Genomic DNA, 17,109 nt, shown 5'->3' with positions numbered 1-17,109 from the left:
TTGGTTTTGGGGTGTATTCCAGACGCGATTAATGTTTTAAATCCTGTTTTTTATACACCTTGAAACAACTCTACTCAATTTGCGATACCTGTTGTATGCAACGGACCTGTTCATTTCCATTCATTCCGAGTTCCAATGTTACTATCATACATTTTTAATCAAATAAAAGTAGAGTTGAGGTAAAGCACACATCATTTGGACTGAGTTAAGCAGAAAGGAACCAACCCACATTTTGGAAAAAATTGAGTTATGAGTGGTTTTGAACTCGATCACTTCTCTACTATCTATCGCCAAAAATTCAAAGTTTTTGTTGGAGCAAATTTTGCAGAAACAGAATTCGAAGTTTATCTTTTACATTGAGTCTTATGCAGGAAACAAACTTTAAACCTCTTTTTCTCGGTTCGATCCCGATGTGGCTTGGTTCCTTTCTGTTTAACTCCGTCCATTTCATGCTCATCATGGAGAGTCAGCGCATTATTGTCGTGAAGAAATGAATGTCCCCTCGACATGTCAGTGTTTATGTGCAGACCGTTGAATCCAATGTGACCTACCATCAGCTTGTTTTTATCAATTTTTCCAAACAAAAGAATCTATCTCTTATGACGGATTCGGGCGCTAAGATAAAGACAACGGAAGAGTTGCTGGTTCTGAAAACGGCACGAAAGTTTAAGCGTATGTTAGAGTTGTTTTTTTCCTCCCAAGAATTCTCGAAATATTTGGCCTTTGGTCCCTTTCATCATCCTACACCACTTCATACAAATGCTATTTATGATTACGCCTTTACTCGAAACAAAAAATACACAATATCTGACGGTGACTGCCACCCTTGCGCGTAAAATTCATTCTATCATATCGCCTCTTCTTTACCTGGGCCTTGCATTGTGGTGGCAAAAGAGAGATGTTTTGATTGATTGTACCCAGAAACTCAACAACATTTTGCTTGACAACCAGGTAGGATATATTTTTCACTACTTCTGCTCGTATTACTTCAGATTTTTTAAATAAATTAAAACTCTCCACTTTATAAAGAAAATGAAGAACTAATTTTTTTTTAAAAAAAAAAAAAACAACGAAAAAATACCCAAAAAATGTATTGTAATTAACATTCGAGACCAGGATAAATAAAGTTACAGTTTGCATGTTTTTTCTTTTCTTTTCCCACCACGAACTTGCTTGAGATTACTAGAACTAAGTACATTTCGCATTTCAGAATTGTCATTTCTGGCTACTTTGATAGACAAAAAATGGGCGATTGGTCACTCAACGCAGAAAAGTATATAGATGAGCGAGTGGACAGTACTTTCTTATTGCAACATAAATATAATTCAACCCATTCCTTTCTCAGTTCCCTCTTCCAACTTCTCTGCGCACGTCAATTATCGCGGATCTGGAATCCCGTCACCGGCTCGTCGCCCTCTCCGTGACGCCGCGCCGCACCCAAATTATGGTTTTGTTTTACTTTTTGCCTCCCATCGTCACATTTTTCCTCAATCCATCGCCATCACGCCAGCTCAACCTTCCTCTGGGTCTGGGTATACCAAACCCCCTCTCTCTCCTCGGAATCACCCCTAATGACGTCACACGGGCACTTGTTTACCTCTGTATTAGCGCCTCCATTGCGACCCAGTTCTATGTCGCACACATCGGCACATTGCTCGTATTCATAACTGTGGACGCCTTGAAGACTGCGTTTTTTTTAAGTGGGATTAGTTTTGAAACCATTGGCCATGACGACTTTTCACAAAGGGAGCAATTTGTGAGCGCTGTCACACATCATCAACGTCTGTTCAGGTGAGGTTTTTTGAAACGCCAAAAGAAAAACAAATTCTTTCATTCACTTTTCTATTTCTTCGTTCAAGCGCTGGATGCAGAGAGGGCATTCCTATCTGTATCCAACGCCTCAATCTTTGACAGCATCTTCTGAAACTTTCATTACTTAATTGAGTTTATGCTGCTGAGAAATATGAAGCTTTATTTTGATATTAGCTCCTAAAATTTCATGCCGGGACCAAGTTATCGTGCATACAATTTAACTTTTAAGATGTCGTAAATTGGTTCAGCCATTTTCTAACTACTTTGCGTTGATATCTTCCGTGTATCATAATTTTGAGGAAATTAATTTAATTAATTAATTTTGCGCAAATTATTGTGACTTATCTTTTTTCGCTTTCAAGCTCATGAATTTAATCTTTAAATTTGTATTCTATTTAAATGATGGATTGCATAAAAACACCTTTCTTGGAGTTCATTGTTTCTCGTCGTCTCTTTAACGCATGTGTTTTTCGCTTGTGCTAATTTTTCAGGTTGACCTCAAAAGTGAAGGAAGTTGTTGAGCCCATACTGGAAATAACTTTGACTGGAGCCATGACATTTGGTGTAATTGGTGGATTAGCAATTATTCAGGTAAGAGAGTGTGTCTTAAAGCGCACATGTATTGCTCTTCAATGGAGCCGTATCTGCAAGACTTGCCATACTCGAAAAATTTTCGAATTATTTACGTTTTAGAAAATATAAAACGTTTTTGCAGAGTCGCCGATGAAAAAAGACTCAAAGTCCTCAAATATAAGTACCACCCCTAAAGTGATAGGTAGTAAAACTATTTCACTGAGTTGATACATCCAATTAAAGTTAGTCTAACTCATAATCCTATTTTAATTTTTCTGAACTGCAGGACTTTCGTGATAACTTCAAAATGATAGCCGCTATCGTAACAAGTCTTGGATTTATTTACGCTTATTTCATTTTAATGGGCTCTACCTCTCACATGGTAAGATAATTTTTCCCATTTTTTTACCCTTAACCATCATTTATTTACGTGCAAGTCTCTTATACAGCCCGCCCGGGCGCTCTGCGACGCGTAACGTCATTCTTGTCTATCGACCCAGAGGTCATATGGTAAGTAACATCTTGTAATTACGTCTTTAATGCCTCCTATCCTCGAGTTTGCTGGACCATCGTTTATTTTACTCACTAAATCTGTCCATGACCATATCAAGCTTTCAGCCTTCTAGTTCATTTATATAAACGAACGAATTCTGACGCTGATAAATAGTGTATTTTTCCTTCGGAAATTACACTATTTATTGTTTTTTTTTTTTATCGTGCCTCCTTATTCGTTCTGAGATCTTTGTGAGTGAATATGACAGCTACATGAAGATGTCTCCTCACCAGCGTCCTCAGCACCTCGTATGAATATTGTTTATTCAAATAATTTAATTTTTAATAAAAAAAAAATCTGAAAGTCACACAATGTCACAATACTTAACTGTACTGATTCTTTTAATATTCACGGTACATCAATAAAATGACCATCATATTCCATCAGGTAATATTATATACAACAATTTACATTAACCCCCGGACGTATCTGCTTTTGATAAATAAGCCAATGTTTTTTCGTCTATCTTATTCTTTTCGATTTTAATGATACAGGCTGAAGATGTGGCGATGCGAATTTACTTCAATGAACATTGTGTTGGACGAAAACTCGAATTTGCGCAGCATTTTCCATTCATGATAATGAGGTCATACAAACCGGTAAAATTCCGAATTCACAACTGTTGGGCGATTACGTTTGAGAATTCTGTCAAGGTAAATAGCGATCTTGCTTATTTACTTAATGTGTTTAATTCAATGATCAGTTCATACTTTAATAATCTGGTATGAAATTTTTGTCCAAAAATTCAATTCAACTTCCTTAGAAAAACACCAATGATACTCCTGATCCTTTCTTTGCACTTATATAAGTTCAAAATTATCAGAATTATGCACGACTTTTTACTATTAGATATCATTAAACTCTTCATCTGTTTTGTTCCAGTACACGCAGCTGATGTACAGTTTTTATATTGCTTTGAATTCTGCAACTTCAAAATACAACAAGAACATCAATCTTCATTCTGTAACAAATCATCATGGTTAGTCTCCAACATGATGTACTGGAAGAGAAAATCAACAGCCAATTTTGAATCTTTACATGCTATTTAAAAGCGATCGACGTGCCAATCTTAAACTTTTAAGCAACTTTATCCTAACCTATAATGTAACTTATTATTTGCACGGACAAATTGAGCCATGGTTTGAGTTCTAACCTTGAACGGTCCAAGTAAATTCCTGTGTAGATAAAACATTTTCAGAAGACGGTGGTTAGTGTAAATTTTAATGAGGGTCTCTATTATTTATACATTCTTTTTTCAATTTTTGCTTGTTGAGAAGTCAGATGCCCGATAACCTCTGGGAGGGTAGACCTATGCGGCGTTTGACTGTCGTAAAACGCTAGAGTGTGTTGTTGAGGCGACTGTTTGTATGTGTACATATATTAAATTTGTCCTTCTCTTTTTACTATTTTTTGAATTTAACAGGCAAATGATGTATTCAAGTCTACAAAGTGTTTAGATTCAAAACCTGGACTGTTCAATTTTTGACAAATCAAATTCCGCACTGAAGTGAAAAATTTGAAAACCCAGTTAATCGGCCTAGAGGTCATTATGAATTTCACATTTTGAGAGAAAGTCAAACAGATATTCATGATTGTTTGATTAGCAAGCGTAATTAAATGACAAACAGCGGAATTCACTTAACCCGTCTATTGGTAGCCCATCGAACGTAAAGTTCATCAATTAATTAGGAAATCAAGTTTCTCGCTTACCCATTTAATTAATAATTGCTGCGGACTCTGTATAAAGAAGGACTATTCCACAAGCCGAGAATCTTAATTAAGAGTCAATGTGTTGATCTTTGCGCGTAGGTTTCTGACTCCCGCATGTTTGCGCTAAGCGGGTTGAGTCCAGCTCATGGCGCTCCGCAATTTGCCCTCACCCGAATCTCAATACTGCTGTCCTAAGGAAGAACGCCGTATGAGCCGTCAGATGTTGCCAAATTTCCATCAAAAATCACGCATTTTCAGGAAAATTTACAAATATTTACATTCCGATTTTTTGAATGATTTCGTTCGTAATTTAAGCTATAAAGTCTAAACATTTCAAGGAAAGATATTCGTAACTTTTTTCAAAAAAAGACATTTTCTGAGAGAAAATTTGACAGCATTCGAATGCTTATACGGCGTTGTAACTTAGCTTAGCACAGCAGAGTACTCAAACTTGAAAATCGAGAAGAGGGTCACTTTTGGATTCATGCTTTGTCAGTTCTATCTGAATGGAAACTTTTATATTCATATGCTTTTCATAATGTATTTTTTTCAGAACAAGCTATTTTAAAAAAAGCGATGCCTTTCCTTTAATATCACATATCTATCCACACACACTGTTTTAGGACAAAAATTGACACCACACATTTACATTTTTAGAGAGTGACCTAGATACGATCAGACTAAGCAGGAAATATTCTAAATCCAATCGCGTTGATGTATTCTTCCACAAAAATAAAATATTCACACACGAAAATTTTGATACGTCGCCATCAAAATTGGTAGTTATAGGGCTGAGTTATCAAAAATTAAATTCGCGATATGGCCTCTTATACTCACCCACTTGAAGAAGGTAACTCCGTAATCTACCCTAGGTTGCTTTGTCGCTCGTTTAAATGTTTTTCTGTGACTAAGTTAGCTGCATTGAGTACAATCAGTACTGTTCTACCTCAACAAGTAACACGATTTAAAAGACACGTGAGAGATGTCGCTGAAAGCCGCACTGGTTTAACATACGTGAAAAAATTCTATATATAGCTAGGACGTTTAAAGGCATCGTCTAGGGTGACAGGTGGAAATGTCCAATAAAAAATGTCCAATAAAAAATGTCCAATAAACAAAATGTCCTATTTAAAATGTCCAATTGTCATAATGTCCACGACAAAATGTCCAAAAGCTAAAATGTCCAGAATTCAAAATGTCCTATATGTAAAATGTCCCATATGCAAAATGTCCCTTATGTCCCATAGGTCCACATATATGCAAAATCAAAAAGGCTTAACATCAGCTTACGTAATGCCTCAAGCCTCTCCTTCTTCGTTTTCTTCTTCAATCTGTAGGAAATGGCTCTCAGATAAACATCAACCTCTTCATCTTCCTTGTATTGCCCATAGCTAGCCACGATACTTTCCACTCTGGCTTGATTAGTGATATACCGGCGACTAATCGGATGTTTTATTTGAGTGTGACCACCTCGAATCTGCGTAATAAGCTGTTTTTGATCCAAATTGAGAAGTACGATTGACAATTCTGTTTCCTGCAGCATCGTCATGGTAATCTCAAATATGAAAATCTACACTCATTCATAATATGAAATTAACTTCAGCTGTTAACCGTCAGCTGTCTTCACCTGTTGCCACATATAAAGGCGAGGCAAAAAACACTTGTTTTACGCCCGTTTAAGTTTCGGACATTTTAGGTTTTGGACATTTTGGGTTTTGGACGTTTCAAATTTTGGCCATTTCAGCCTCTGGACATTTTGTCGTGGACATTATGACAATTGGACATTTTAACCAGGACATTTTGTCTCTTGGACATTTTCCGTTGGACATTTCCACTGAGCACCTCGTCTAGATATTGGGTAATTGGCAGACTCACCCTAGCAAAACTTTTGACGCTAATCCAAATAAGGTCGCTTTCTACCTTGAGTCTTGTGACCCCATTCCGTCGCCACTCTGACGTAAGGACATATTTCAAATTCCGCGTGAGCCCTGATTCACACATGAAGCCATGTTTTTTGGGGCTCATGCAGAAATCAAGCTACGCCTTTACGCGAGAAGAACGTCGTTATGACCTGCCCTTCTAGGCGTGAGCTGTAAACCTTTGGACAACTGGGCCAAATAATATTGGGTTGTTGAGAGGTGAGTAAAATGTGCGATAGTATTTAAAGTATAAAGTTAAAATAAATTGAATTGCTCAAATTGATCCCGTTCAGCAGAAAATAACCAAGCCAAATCAGATATTGATAAATTTAACGGCGCACTTAAATCTTTTAAATGAAAATGGTTGTGCGGATTTTTCTTATTAAATTTTAATGAGTTTTCTGCATAGTTCAAAGCAAAGTCCTTAAAATTTTCAAAGGATTCCGCACAGACGTTCCCTTGTGAAAAATTAAATTGCCCAGTTAAATTTGGCAATAGCTGATGTGGCTTGGTTCCGTCCTGCTAAACGCGGTCCAAATGATTCTCTCAATCTTGGAATAATAAAAGCACAGTAAAAGTCTGATTAAAATTTCTAATTTTTATTTTGTACGTTTATCAAAATTTTTAAGAGCAATCAAATTAGAGGAATTTGGCAGTACGAAAGGAGCGTATCGCAGAAAAAATACCTCGATTTTTATGGAAACTAATGTTTTCAGTTCAGGTAACTAAGGTTTTCTGTCATTGGATCAAAAATTTAGCTCAGGTTACCGTGGTTTCTTTTAGCCATATACGCTTGTATCTTTAAGAAAGACTTCAGCTTTCTGAACGAGGGTTCCGTTCCTAAGACTGAAAATGTTTGTTTCCCAAACCAAAAATGTTAGTATCCCAAACAAGCTAAAGTTCAATTATTTAAATCGAAGGGTTTTTTTTCTTTGTGTAGGCAGTTTTATTAGATTAATAGAGTCTTTAAACTGTAAGAGGAAATTCAAGTCGATTGTTCGTTACGATACCCCTTATATCAGAAATGTCTATCCAGGGTCCTTACTTTCGATGCTTAAATTGGTACCGTGGTGTCTTTTCGAGCCCTGGAGGTTACAGATCTGTTGATGACAACTACCGCATAAAGATTTTGTCGATACTGCAAAAAAACGAACAGTGTATTGATTGTATATTATTGTATAACAGTATAATAATTGAGTCCAACTTACTCCGATCAGTTTAAATTTATTCCGAACTTTTATTATTACAGGAAATGGGATGCATTCTAAATGCGAGGGGTACGAATAGATACTTATTGCAGATCTAGCGTTGTACACATTGCGCACACCCTCGGAATTGATAATGAAAATTGAATTTTTAAAAATGATAATATTTGATTTTATATCAAATTTATGAGGAAAAAACCAGGTAGTATCTTATCTTCATCAAGCAAATTTTTATTATATTTGAAACAAAGTTAGATCAATTGTATATAGAGGACAGGTCTTTTTACCGCAAGCTGCTTTTCAAATCGGCTGAAGCGTAGTGAAACAGATGCATTTGTGAAAGGTCTTCACATCATAGCCTCATGATCGATGCAGGAGGAGGATGTGACACTTTTTCGAAGGGTTCAGGCATAACAGTGGGTAATCACAGGTTTCAATGTTACTATCATACATTTTTGATCAAATAAAAGTAGAGTTGAGGATAAGCACACATCATTTCATGTTCAACATGCAGAGTCAGTTTGTGCGCATTTTCATGAAGAAATGAATGTCCTCTCGACACGTCAGTGTTTATGTGCATACCGTTGAATCCAATGTGATATACCATAAGATTTCTTTTTATCAATTTTTTCGAACGAAAGAAACTATCTTTTATGACGGATTCGGGCGCAAAGATAAAGACAACGGAAGAGTTGCTCGTCCTAAAAACGGCACGAAAGTTTAAGCGTCTGTTAGAGTTCTTTTTTCCTCCCAAGAATTCTCAAAATATTTGGCCTTTGGTGCCATTCATCATCCTTCACCACTTTATACAGACACTTTTTATGATTATGCCTTTACTTGAAACAAAAAATACACAATATCTAACGGTGACTGCCACCCTTGCGCGAAAAATTCATTCTATCATATCGCCTCTTATTTACATAAACCTTGCAGTTTGGTGGCAAAAGAGAGATGTTTTGGTTGAATTCACCCAGAACCTAAACAACATTTTGCTTGACGACCAGGTGGGATTTTTTACCATTAATTCTATTCGCCTTTATTCAGATTTTTTAAATTAATTTAGCCTCTCTACAATATATAAAACGTGAAGAATTGAAGAAAAAAAAGATGACAAAAAAAGACAAAAATAATGTAATCTCATTAATATTCGAGACTAGGATTCATGCTAAAAACTTACAATTTTCATGATAAAGTTACGGTTAACAAGATTTTTATTTATTTATTTTTTTTCCATCACGAACTTGCTTGAGATTAATTGAACTACATTTTTCATTAAAGCACTGTCATTTTTGGCTAATTTGAGAAACAAAATATGGGCGATTGGTCACTCAACGCAGAAAAGTATGTGGATGAGTGAGAAGACAGTAGTTCCTCATTGCAACATAAATGTAATTCAACCCATTCCTTTCTCAGTTCCCCCTCCCAGCTTCCCTTCGCACGTCAATCATCACAGATCTGGAATCACGTCACCGGCTTATGGTCCTCTCCGTGACGCCGGTCACCCAAATTATGGTTTTGTTTTACTTTTTGCCACCCATCGTCACATTTTTCCTCAATCCATCGCCATCACGCCAGCTCAACCTTCCTCTGGGTATACCAAACCCGCTCTCTTTCCTCGGATTCACCCCTAATGACGTCACACGGGCACTTGTTTACTTTTGTATTAGCGTCTCCATTGCGACCCAGTTCTATGTCATACACATTGGCACTTTGCTCGTATTCATAACTGTGGATGCCTTGAAGACTGCGTTTTTTATAAGTGGGATTAGTTTTGAAACCATTGGCCATGACGACTTTTCACAAAGGGAGCAATTTGTGAGCGCTATCACACATCATCAACGTCTGTTCAGGTGAGGTTTTTTGAAACGCCAATAGAAAGAAAAAAAAAATTCATTCATTCACTTTTCTATTTCATCGTTCAAGCGCTGGATGCAAAGAGAGCATTCCTTGATTGCAGTGTCTCATAATCTCCACTAACGTTTCATCCTCTATGATTTAAGCAAACATTTTTAATTTGTTGTAACTATCACTGAATATCGATAATGAGTTTAGTGCTGAAAACGTAAAATGTGAAAATTCACACAATAGTTTCCTCTTTAAAATAAATATTAGCACTAGGGATTCTGAAATATTGCAACCACGAAAATCACTTTCTGTACCTAACGCCTCACTTTGTGACAGCACCTTTTGAAACTTTCATAGTTTAACTGAATCTATACGGCTGAGAAATATAAAGCCTTGTCTTGGTATTAGCTCTTTTTTCATGCTGGGACCAAGTTATCTTGCATACAATATCACTTTTAAGATGCCGTAAATTGGTTTAGCCATTTTTTAACTACTTTGCGTTGATATCCTTTTTGTCTATCATAATTTTGTGGGTTGCGCAAAGTATTGTATATATATCAAGGCGGTACCTCAGCGCACTAGAGCCCTCTGCGACTCCAAACCGCCACCGGAATCGATCCTCCCACAAACCATCGGGCAGCTCATACCGCATGATTTTCCCCTCTACTCCTTCCCGCCAACATTCCGGGAAGGAACCCAATCAAATACCTTTCTGGGCAACCTACCATCTGCCATTCTCCGCACGTGTCCATACCAAACCGGTAATTATTGGCAAACCGGCAAATTATTAAGTTCATGAATTTAAAATTAAAATTTGTATTCTATTTAAATGGTGGATTGCATAAAAACACCTTTCTTGGAGTTCATTGTTTCTCGTCGCCTCTTTATGTGTTTTTCGCTTGTGCTGATTTTTCAGGTTGTCCTCAAAACTGAAGGAAGTTATTGAGCCCATACTGGAAGTAGCTTTGACTGGAGCCATGACCTACATTGTAATTGGTGAATTAGCTATTATTCAGGTAAGAGAGTGTGTCTTAAAGCGCACATTTATTGCTCTTCAATGGGGCTGTATTTGCAAGACTTGCCAGACTCGATAATATAAACAGTTTTTGCACGTTCGTCCTCGGAAAAAGACACAAAGTCCTCGAATGGACGTATTTCTATCAAACGGAACTATGTGCATCATGACGTGAGCCTTACTATGCATGTATTCTTATGGGTCTCAAGGCTCATGCCTTAATGCACATAGTTCTGTTTGATAGATATACGTCCAAATATAAGTAGCACTCCTAAAGTAAAAAGTAGTAAAACTATTTCACCGAGTCGATACATCAAACTTCAGTTTGTCCAACTCATAATCCTATTTTGATTTTTCTGAACCGCAGGAATTCCGTGATAACTTCAAAATGATAGCCGCAATCGTGATAACTCTTGGAATTATTTACGCTGATTTCATTTTAATGGGCTCTACCTCTCAGATGGTAAGATAATTTTTCCCACTTTTTTACCCTTAACCATCATGTAGTCACATACAAGTCTCTTTTACAGCGCGCCCGGGCGCTCTGCGACACCTAACGTCATTCTTGTCTATCGATCCAGAGGTCATATGGTAAATAGCATCTTGTAATTTCGTCTTGAATGCCTCTTACCTTCGATTTTGCTGGACCATCGTTCATTTTACTTACTAAATCTGTCCATGACCATATCTTGAGCTTTTAGTCTTCTAGTTCATTTAGATAAATGAACGAATTCTAAAACTAATAATTTTTATTGTTTTTTTATTAGCCTCCTCATTCCATGTGAGATCCTTTTGAATGAATCTGGCAGATATTTATAATCAAAAAAACATCTGGAGATTGCTGAACATTCAGTGCCACACGATGGCACATTACTTAAAATAACTGTACTGATTCTTTTAATATTTTTGGTACATCAATAAATGACCTTCATATTCCATCAGGTAATAATTTACAAGAATGGGCCGGTTGCAAACTTTTCCTACAGCAAAAAGAAGAGTTACTTATAGAAAGTGTCTCAAAATCAAGATGAGTGTATCAGCAAAGTCTAAAATGCACTCCTTACTTCACAATTTTCATATGAAATTTGCGCTTTTTCGAGCTTCCTGCTTCAAAAACGATACCACGGCACAGGTGAACATTTCGTCAGAGGAGTCATTCCATCCAACCCCTGCTCACAAGGATATCACGCAATATTCAACATATCCAACGCCGCAATCCGCGTAAACACATATGTAACGGGACGATGATTCCAACCACCTGATAACAATGGGCGTGTTCATATTCACATTTTTCTCGCGTTGATAGATATCCGCCTTGATTGAACTCGTGCTCTCTTTAACTTACGCGCAAAAGCGTCGGTCATGCTGAGCAGGGATTGAATGGAACGACTCTTCTAACGAAATGTTCACATGTGCTGTAGTATCCTTTTTGTAGCGGGAAGCTTAAAAAAACGAAGATTTATTACGCAGATTGTGAAGTTAAGTGCATTTCAGAGTTTGTCGATGCGCTCATCGTAATTTTTTAGACATTATCTATAGGAACAACTCTTTTTGCTGTAACAAAAGTGCAACAGGCCCCACTTGCATTCACCTCTAGACGTACCTGTTTTGGATAAATAAGCCGATGTTTTTTCGTTTATCTTTTTCTTTTCGATTTTAATGATACAGGCTGAAGATGTGGCGATGCGAATTTACTTCAATGAACATTGTGTTGGACGAAAAATCGAATTTGCACAGTATTTTCCATTCATGATAATGAGATCAAACAAACCGGTAAAATTCCGAATTTACAAATGCTGGGCGATTACGTATGAGAATTCTGTCAAGGTAAATAGAGATCTTGTTCATTTACTCCATTTGTTTAATTCAATGTACAGTTGATACTTGTATCGAATAAAAGAAGAAATTTAAGAATAGAAATAACGTAAAATTCACCAGGCTTCCCTTGAGTGGATAAGAATGTATTTTACATTTTTTCTACTATGAGTGTGTCAAGAATGCAAGTCGATTCCAAGCTTTAATTGGATGGAACAAAAATCATCCTACCTTTATTTTACATGCAGAGCCAAATTTCCTAAAATATTTTTTCCGACTGCACATGAAGCAATTTGCTTACAATTTTTTTTGATTCTTTACATGCTGAGGGAATTTTTAGGGGTTTCAATGCTAAAAGCTAAGTTTCTTGCCAAAAAATAAAACATAAAGGGACATTTTTTTAAAAATGAGGTTGATTCAGACTAATCTTTAATAATTTGATATGAAATTTTTGTCCAAAAATTCAATTCAACTTCCTCAGAAAAACACCAATGCTACTTCTGATCCTTCTTTCACACTCATTTCAAGTTCAAAATTATTAGAATTATAAACGACTCTTTACTATTAGATATCATTAAACTCTTCATTTGTTTTGTTCCAGTACACGCAGCTGATGTACAGTTTTTATATTGTTTTGAATTCTGCAACTTCAAAATACAACAAGAACATGCATCTTCATTCTGTAACAAATCATCAAGGTTAATCTCCAACATGATGTAATTGAAGAGAAATTCAACAGCCAATTTTGAATCAAATTTTACATGCTATTTAAAAGCCATCGACGTGCCAATCTTAAACTTTTACGCAAATTTATCTTAACCAAATGTAACTAATTATTTGCACGGACAAATTTACCCAGGTTTGAGTTCTTCCTTGAAAGGTCTAAGTAAATTCCTATGTGGATGAAAAATTTCCAGAAGACGGTGGCTATTGTAAATATCAGTGAGGGTTTCTATTATTTATCCATTTTTTCTTTTCAATTTTTGCTTGTTGCGAAGTCAGTTGCCCGATAACCTCTGGGAGGGTAGACCTATGTGGCGTTTGGGTGTCGTAGAACGCCAGAGTGTGTTGGAGGAGCGACTATACATGTATATATGCATACATTTATTAAATTTTTCCTTCTCTTTTTACTATTTCTTGAATTTTACAGGTAGTTAAAAAGCACACCTCATACACCTACCATATGAACCGTGGCTAGACACTTTACCCAATTTCTTTTACCCAATACCTAATTGGGCCAACAAATTTTATCCAAGGTATAGTTTGGCCAAATTTTATTATCCAATTAAAAATTTAACCCACCCTTTTTTAATCCACGTTCTATGTAAGCCACAATATTATTCATTCATATGACATGCTGGAAGCTGATTTCGAAGATGAGCGAGTATTGGACTTGGCGGAATATTTCGAAGTAACTTATCTTCGAGGTCGCCCCGCGAGAGGTCGAAGACGAGCAACTCCTCCGAGATACCCACCGCCTACCTGGAATGTGTATCAATCTGTGTTAAATAGACAAGCGCGAACGAATAACAAAGTTGAATCATTCCATTCTCGCTTCCAAAGAATAGTTGTCGCACATCACTTAAACATTTGGCGGTTTATTGGCGAGCTGCAGAAAGAACAACAAGATACAGAAGCAGCTGTCACACAACTACTAGGAGGGCATGGACATCTTAGAGACCCGATAAATTCAACGTATGTTCGAAACCAAAGACGCGTTGAGACGATAGTTGGAAATTACGAAGAATACAAGCAGCAAAACAATGTCCGTACTTACTTGCGGGCGATTGCTAACAATCTCAAGCAAAGGGCGGATGAGACTCGGACAGACTCGGAAGGCGGCGATGATTAGCCACATCATGAACAGACAGCATGTAAAAGTATGAATTTAATTTTTCCCACAAAATAAATATTACCTTGGACCAAAAACTAACGTGGACTAAGTTAACTATTGGTTAAAAAACTATTGGTCCAAAATTTTATTGGACAAATTTCAGCAACGGACCAAACAATTGTTGGACCAAACAAAATTGGGTAAAGTGTCTGGCCACCATATGATGAGCTTTGGTTTCGGATGCAGACCTATGTAATTATGGGGAATTTATCATCGTCATTTTACCCTTTTTCAGCGTTTTTAGATGTTTCAGTTGTTTCACCGCTATAACGAGGGGTAAACAAATTTTTTGGAGGTGTCCAATATAACTCTCCCACTCAATTTTTCCTGCTGAAGCCGATATGACCTCAGATTTTTTCTAGAAATTACACATTATCCGGGAGACGAATTTTCCTGAAAAAAAGTGTTTTTCAATGTAAAACCCCATCTAAAAAAGATGGCTCTGTCAGCACGGGTTAATATTATCCGATTTAACTGAAACTTTGCATAGAGTGCTTTTTGATCATATGGATCAGTTTCAGGGGGTAAAACCAAAAAAATCGCAAGATAAATTTTGCCATGTATAATTGGGCCACTATAATGTCCCAATTTTCGCGTGAGCCCTGATTCACACATGAATCCATGTTTTTTGGGGCTCATGCGAAATTAAGATAGGTCTTTACGTGAGAAGAGCGTCGCTATGACCTGCCTTTCTAGGCGTGAGCTCTAAACCTTTGGACAGCTAGCCAAATACTATTGGGTTGTTGAGAGATGAGTAAAATGTGCGATTGTATTTAAAGTTAAAATAAATTGAAAATTTACAGTTGATCAAATGGACCACGTTTAGCAGAAAAGAACCAAGCCATATCAGATATTGCCAAATTTAATGGCGCGATTGAATTTTTTTAAATGAAAATGGTTGTGCGGATTTTTTTATTAAATTTCAGTGAGTTTCCTGCATAGTAAGAAGCAAATTCTTTAAGATTTTCAAAGGAATCTGCACAAACGCTCCTTTGTAAAAAAAAAAAAAATTGAATTGCCCAGTTAAATTTGGCAATAGCTGATGTGGCTTGGTCCCGTTCTGCTAAACGCGGTTCAAAAAATTCACTCAATCGTGGCATTATGAAGGCAAAACAAAACTCTGATTGATATTTCCAATATTTATTTTTTAATATATTCAAGTTTTTATGAGCAATAAAACTAGACGAATTTGGAAGTGTGAAAGGAGGGTATCGCATTCACGGAGAAGAAAAACTTCGGTTCATAAGGAAATCTAATGTTTTCAGTTAAGGTAACTAAAGTTTTCAGTCACTGGATCAAAACGTTAGCTCAGGTAACCTTGTATCTTTACGAAAAAATTCAATTTCCTGAACGAAGGTTCAGTTCCGAGGACTAGAAATGTTTGTCTCCCAAACTAAAAGTGTTAGTATTCCAGATAAGCTGAGGCTCAGTTCTTTTACGGAAGTTTTTCTTTGTGTAGGCAGTTTTAGTAGAATTAATAGAGTCTTTAAACTGTTAGAGGAAATTCAAGTCCATTGTTCGTTGATATATCCTTTATATCAAAAGTGTCTACCTAGGACCCTTATTTTTTTGCCTTAAATTGGTACCGTAGTGTCTTTGTGAGCCCTGGAGGTTACGGATCTGATGATGACAACTACCGCGTAAAGATTTTGTAGATACTGCAAAAAAGCAAACAATATTCAAACATAAAAACATTAGAGTTCCCACTAATCACAATCAATTGAAGAGAATCTACTGTCGGGTTTTGAGAGTTCAAGGAGAGCTTAAATAAAGAAAAACAATAAAATGTGTGTTAGTTTACACAGAGTTTATCAGTTGCAGTTATTTATATTTAAAACCCAGTCATTAATGATACAGCATGGAGGAGTATTTTACGAGTATTTTTAAACAAAAAACACTCAAAATGTCCAAACCAAGCTGTAGTTTTGGAAAAACGTCATTTTGTCGTCCCTACGACGTAAAGACGTACCTCAATTTCCGTATGAGCTCTAGAAAGCATTGATTTACATGTAAAGCAGGACTCAAGTGAAAATTGAGGTACGCCTTTACGTCAAATGGGCGACGATTTATAAGTCCAATTTTTAATGTTCATGGCACGGAGTTTCTCAGATTATTTTGCAATTTCAACCCCTGTTTACGCATAAAAATGAGCTTAGCCATTTGAAATTTTATTTTCTTAGAGCACTAGGTACAGTGTTCTGATATGAAAGCTCTAAATCGACCTTTGATCTAATGCGACATAAGTCACATTCAACTAAAAATTTGGTTTTTGTGGGCTATCAGGTCTTTTCCCCATGGATCATGGATGGTCACATAGATGTTCAGTAATTTTTGTACTTCCAGCTCTCCTTTAATATCAGCGATGAGTTTTGCATTCATTCTTACTCAAGAACAGGGAAGCAATCGTGTATTTTTACTAAATGAAGTTACAAAAACTAGGAGGACGTTAAACTGTGATGCTTGCTTAAGCCTAGCATAAACTCTTACGTTACTTGAATACCTGTTCAGAGATGGCGTTAGAGTCATTTTTTATTGACTGAAGATAGAGGGGAAATGTACCTTTTTACTTTCATCATCAGAGACCTCTCTTTAATCCTTGCTTCTTTTTTTTTAAAAAAAAAAAAAAAAAAAAAAAAAAAAAAAAAAAAAAAACCAAGTCTCAAAATAATTATTTTTAACTCTATGAATGATTGTTTTTTTTTTTTTTTATCCATCAAAACTTCATAAACATAAAATACCTTTAGAAAGTTCTCGTATGACAATATCCA

General features: G+C 36.4%; 2 protein-coding genes across 3 annotated transcripts; both read left to right on the top strand.

Annotated features, from left to right (window-relative positions):
- Positions 1 to 297: 297 nt before the first annotated feature.
- Positions 298 to 4,802, top strand: LOC109031395 (uncharacterized). 2 transcript variants are annotated; one of them, XM_072302742.1, is made up of 5 exons: positions 298 to 1,791; positions 2,304 to 2,403; positions 2,672 to 2,767; positions 3,433 to 3,591; positions 3,821 to 4,802. In XM_072302742.1, the coding sequence occupies exons 1-5, from the start codon at positions 1,445 to 1,447 to the stop codon at positions 3,920 to 3,922; spliced, it is 804 nt and encodes a 267-aa protein (XP_072158843.1). In that variant the 5' UTR covers positions 298 to 1,444; the 3' UTR covers positions 3,923 to 4,802. The 2 variants fall into 2 exon arrangements, with proteins under 2 accessions (XP_072158843.1, XP_072158844.1); XM_072302743.1 differs by lacking the exon at positions 2,672 to 2,767.
- Positions 4,803 to 9,115: 4,313 nt separating this feature from the next.
- LOC109031396 (uncharacterized) lies at positions 9,116 to 13,476 on the top strand. Its single transcript, XM_072302741.1, has 5 exons — positions 9,116 to 9,622; positions 10,534 to 10,633; positions 11,000 to 11,095; positions 12,301 to 12,459; positions 13,049 to 13,476. Exons 1-5 carry the CDS (start codon positions 9,249 to 9,251, stop codon positions 13,148 to 13,150), a joined length of 831 nt encoding a protein of 276 aa, XP_072158842.1. The 5' UTR covers positions 9,116 to 9,248; the 3' UTR covers positions 13,151 to 13,476.
- The last annotated feature ends 3,633 nt before the right edge of the window (positions 13,477 to 17,109 follow it).

Source organism: Bemisia tabaci, chromosome 7 (assembly GCF_918797505.1).
Source record: "Bemisia tabaci chromosome 7, PGI_BMITA_v3".
Lineage (NCBI taxonomy): Eukaryota > Metazoa > Arthropoda > Insecta > Hemiptera > Aleyrodidae > Bemisia > Bemisia tabaci.
Note: the sequence above shows the minus strand (reverse complement) of the source record. Positions and strands in the feature narration are given on the sequence as shown.